The sequence below is a fragment of the Alosa pseudoharengus genome, unplaced genomic scaffold (assembly GCF_046254945.1).
Source record: "Alosa pseudoharengus isolate Yale_2024_CS ecotype anadromous, Long Island Sound unplaced genomic scaffold, YU_APseudo_1.1 YU_APseudo_1.1_scf_22, whole genome shotgun sequence".
NCBI lineage: Eukaryota > Metazoa > Chordata > Actinopteri > Clupeiformes > Clupeidae > Alosa > Alosa pseudoharengus.
The window spans coordinates 1,561,776-1,566,775 of NW_027468680.1; the positions used below are offsets into that span (position 1 = coordinate 1,561,776).

At 40.2% G+C, this 5,000-nt stretch overlaps 1 protein-coding gene across 1 annotated transcript in view; it reads left to right on the forward strand.

Moving 5' to 3' along the window:
• Positions 1–5,000, forward strand: part of LOC143139221 (E3 ubiquitin-protein ligase TRIM21-like) — an 18,078-nt gene that overhangs the window by 9,379 nt on the left and 3,699 nt on the right. The window contains exon 5 of the mRNA XM_076299824.1: positions 1,802–1,940. Coding sequence (XP_076155939.1) covers positions 1,802–1,940 — 139 coding nt within the window. The remainder of the gene's footprint in view (positions 1–1,801; positions 1,941–5,000) is intronic.

A 5,000-nucleotide genomic window follows, 5' to 3' on the forward strand; every position in this document is an offset into this window, starting at 1 on the left:
ACATCTCAATTTTCCAACAATATTGTGTGTCCACAGGGCTACTCGTCTGTTATAATTACTCATTCTGATTTTTTGTCAGTCAGTATGTTTACATGCACAGGTAAGTCGAGCTACAGTTATAGCTCGGCTGGGATTTGACCATAGACAGTAAAAGATTTGAATGGACCACTGTCATATTCGTAGACCAGTGTTTCTCAAAGTGTGGTTCGGGGATCACTGGTGGTCCGCAAGATATCCCAAGTAGTCCGCGAGCAGACGTGGTAAAATATAATATATATGAGTTGTTTGCAATATTGAACCAACTTGTATGTAAAAACAGTTCTGCAACACTGTCTATGTAAGATATGCCAGTTTAAATCATACAATATAAATCCACACAATAAGCAAAGTGCAAAGACAATAAGCAAGGTGGTTCAGTGAGTAGGCCTATTGTGTAGACTAATTATAGGCTACTGTTAAAGTAGGTCTAATCTTTTTTTTTTTTTTTAGCTAGGGTTAGTTAAGTGGTCCTGAAACTGAAAAAGTTTGAGAAACACTGTCATAGGCCAAAGTATTAATGTTTTACTCCGCCTCGCTAGATGGCGATATGCGCCCAAACACAACAGATTCCCCAAACAGACTCTCCATCTTAGCCATAGCTAACTTGCTAGCGAACTTTCCATATTAGCTTACTTGCTATCAAACTTTGCATCATCAGTCTTAACTAGTTAAATAGTTGACATTACATGATGAACATTTTCGTATGGACATTCTGGGGGATGTTAATTTGTATGAGAGAAGCTTCAACTTCTGGGTATGTAGCATTGTGGCATAAAGCTTAGGCAGTTAGCTTGCTAACTCTGGCAGAAATCTCCAGTGTTCTTGTTCCATGTAGTTTCGTGTTGCAGCCACAGGGTTGCAGCAACAGCACGTAGACCAGCCTACAGGAAAGCTGTTGCGTATGAACTCTTTCGGAATATTTTGAAAACGTAACAACTAGATATTCTGTCTTCTCATTTTGTAGACGAAAATGAAGAGAGATTTTTATCTTAGTTTTTATTTCATGCAAAACATTTTAGTCTCGTCTTTTTTCGTCAACAATAATGCATCTTAAGATAGTCTTAGTCAGTGTTTCAGGACATTACTGCCGTCTCGTCATCGTCTCGTCTTAGTCATGAAAAAAAAAGGTCGTTGACGAACATATTTCCTCTCGTCTAGTCTGACGAAATTAACACTAAGTGAGGGGTTAGGTGCCTTGCTCAAGGGTTACTTCAAGTTCCTACTGGTCGGGGATCAAACCGGCAACCCTCTGGTTTCAAGCCCAAAGCGCTACTCACATGACATGACACGCACATGCCCCACTCACATGACATGACACGCACATGCCCCACTCACATGACATGACACGCACATGTAAGGTTAGCCGGCTGGTATGTAGCTGTGCCGTATGTACCCTATGTTGTGTAAACCTCCCTCCCAACGGCTTAGGAGTCGTGCTAGTGAAAGAGCTAGCAGCCTGGGCTTTTAGCTCAAATGCTTGTCTGCTCGACTTGAGGTGCTGCTGTTTGCGGGTTTGAGTGTGGCCAAGTGCAAGGCTGTCTGTTAACACAATGCAGGTTACACACAAACACTCACACACTGACTCATATAGCGACCTTGGGTTTGAGAAAGGCGTATATAAAATAAACGTATTATTATATACACACACACAAACACTGACACTCATGTACACACACACACACACGTTTCTCTCTCTCTCTGTGTGTACACACACACACACACACACACACACGTTTCTCTCTCTCTCTGGGTGTGTGTGCAGGCAGACCCGGCACTGTGCTGCCCTCCAGAGACGTGCAGCTGGGCCGGCGTGAGGGTGAACACACACGTGTGTGTGGAGGCCGCCATGGTCAAGATGGAGAAGACGCTCAGGGACCAGCTGCAGAGCATCCCACAGAGGAGTAAGACACACACACACACACACACACACCCATATATACACACACACACACACTACACACACACACCCACATATACACACACACCCACACGCGCCCACACACACACACTACACACACACACACTACACACACACACCCATATATACACACACACACACACACGCCCACACACACACACTACACACACACACACACACACACACACACCCATATACAGTGTTGGGAGGGTTACTTTCAAAACGTATTCCGTTACAGAATACAGAATACATGCCCAAAAATGTAATCTGTAACGTATTCCGTTACGTTACTCAATCTGAGTAACGTATTCTGAATACTTAGATTACTTCCGCATTGAATTGGATTTTATAAGTGTAGGAATGCGGCCATCAAATCCTGCTTAGGCCTACTAAACAGGCCTATTCTGGTGTGTTCTTCTGTTCCAAATGGCTGAAGTGTTAGGCCCACATAGGAGAATGTAAAGTCAACTAAGCTACCTGATACAACTTTAAAATAGCAAGGTGACCACTAAAACTACTGTACAGCAGGCGACTAGGCTAATTAAAACAAACTAAATAAATAGGCTACTTTAAGGGCGTAGCCAGAAAATATATTAGTGCCTGTGAGATTTTTCGGTGGCATCAACCCAGTACAAGTGAGGGGCGCATATGACAGGTGGAACGCAAATGACCTGTAAATGTAAACACTATCTAGGCTACTGTATATCAGTGCTCTCAAAATGAACGTGATTGCGTAATGACAATCAAAAACCGCACGTTAAAATATGCTAGCCTACTCGCAAGAATAATTCTTCAGAGGCTCCACCATAGCCTATAATTCATTTTAAAACGTAGGCTAGATCTAATTAGAAAAAAAAATAATCCATAAAGCTATTTTAAGTTAGAATAAAAAACTTAGAATGCAGTGCCTATTTTAGAGATTGGTTTAATTGTAGGCCTAGGTCTAAATCAACACGTGAACTATAGGCTCTGTTTATTGATTAGCAAACTGTGTAACCGATTGGCCGAAGTAGCCTGAGCTATTAATACTTGGGAAAATATCCTTTGAACAGACATCAGGAACCGCGATCAGTGAGGAACAGGAGTTACCTCCACTTACTTTACTCCTAATTTGCTGTGCAAACAGTCATTTCAGGGTCTCCGATGACGCGTCCATAATGCGCGCTGGCTGCGTTTTGAGGCTAGTGCAAGACGGCGGGGCTTGGATTTAAACATGGAAATCATAGATTGCTTTTAGGAGCTTCTGAGTTGCCTTTATTTATTTAGAGAGTGAATAAACTTATGAAACAGAGAAGTATCGTCATGTAATCCATTGGTTTCAACAATGTAACTGTATTCTAAATACCAACTATTTAACTTGTAACTGTATCGGAATACAGTTACTCATAATTTGTATTCTGAATACGTAACGCCGGTACATGTATTCCGTTACTCCCCAACACTGCCCATATATATACACACACACACACACACACCCCCACCCACACACACTACACACACACACACACACACACACACGCCCACACACACACACACACACACACACCCATATATACACACACACACACACACCCCCACCCACACACACACCACACACACACACACACACACACATGCTAAGATGTGATGCTAATGATGCTAAGATGTGATGCTAATGATGCTAAGATGTGATGTGATGTTAATGATATAAAAATGTGATATGATGCTATGATGTGATATGATGCTAATGATATGTTATGATGCTAAGATCTGAAGCTAATGATGCTAAGATGTGTTTTGACACAAGATGTGATGCTAATGATATTACAGTTTTTTACAATTGTTTACACACGTTTTCAAAACTCTGTGTCTATTTTTCAAAACTCCACACACAAAACCCACAACTGCTCACACAAAATGCAAAATGCCTCAAATCTCCAGCAAAATGACACACAACATTCAAAATGTCAAAAACACATGTTTAAAGCAAACATTCGCCTCACATTACAAACACTTTTGTCATAATATGACATTTTGGATACATCATATACACACTGTTGCTCAAAACCTAAAGCTCTTCTGTCTTAGGCTTTCTATATGTATTTCCATACAAGAGTGAAAGTTACGGTATCAACATTTTTACTGTGTATTTCAAAGAAGTTGAAATACACAGTAAAAATGCAAGCAATATTGAAACCAAAAATAGTGATTTTTCCCAAATAATTTGCTGAAGAATACAGTCACCACCAGATGTACATAGAGTTTTGAAAACACTGATTTTGTTTTTTTCTAAAGACAAGTGTGTGTGTGTGTGTGGGTGGGTGTGGGAGGGGGTGGTGTCGTGTACAGTATGTATTCATAGGCCTATAGACCCTAGAAACAAACAATTCTACAGTGTTCCTAAGGCATTTCTGGAGGCACAGAAAAATGTATTGAGCTAATGGTACTGTAACATGGGGACAAAGAAAAATAGAGTAAAAAGACACATTTTACATACAGTAAAGTCAACTTTTTGTAGAACATTACTGTAAGCTAAAGTCCGATTACTGTAATTTTCAAGTATCTGCATTGGTTCTGAATATTTCAACCGGAAATCCTCTAGGAGCAGATTGAAAGGGTCTATACCTATATAGAGAGTATATCTATTCATAGACCTATACTAAGGCAATGATTGGATGGTGTTCAGTAAAGTAAAGAGTGTTTGCACATGTGAAGAGAAAGAGTGAAGCACTGGTGATTTAGTGTGGCATTTTGATGGGTTGTGTTTGAAGAACGAAATCAAGTTACTTCCTGTTAGATTTTTGTGTGTTAGGTAGAAAATTGTGTGTGGTGTTTTGCAAAATGTGTTTTAGTCAATTGAAAACTGAGTCAAACACTGAGAATTAGTGTATGGTTTTGCAGATTTGGTGTCGGGTTATGATGTTTGGAGGACATGTTTAGAAAATTGTGTGACAAGCAAAGATTTAGTGTGTAAGCAGTTGAAAAAAACTGTAATGTTATGATGCTAAGATCTGAAGCTAATGATGCTAAGATGTGTTTTGACACAAGATGTGATGCTAAGATG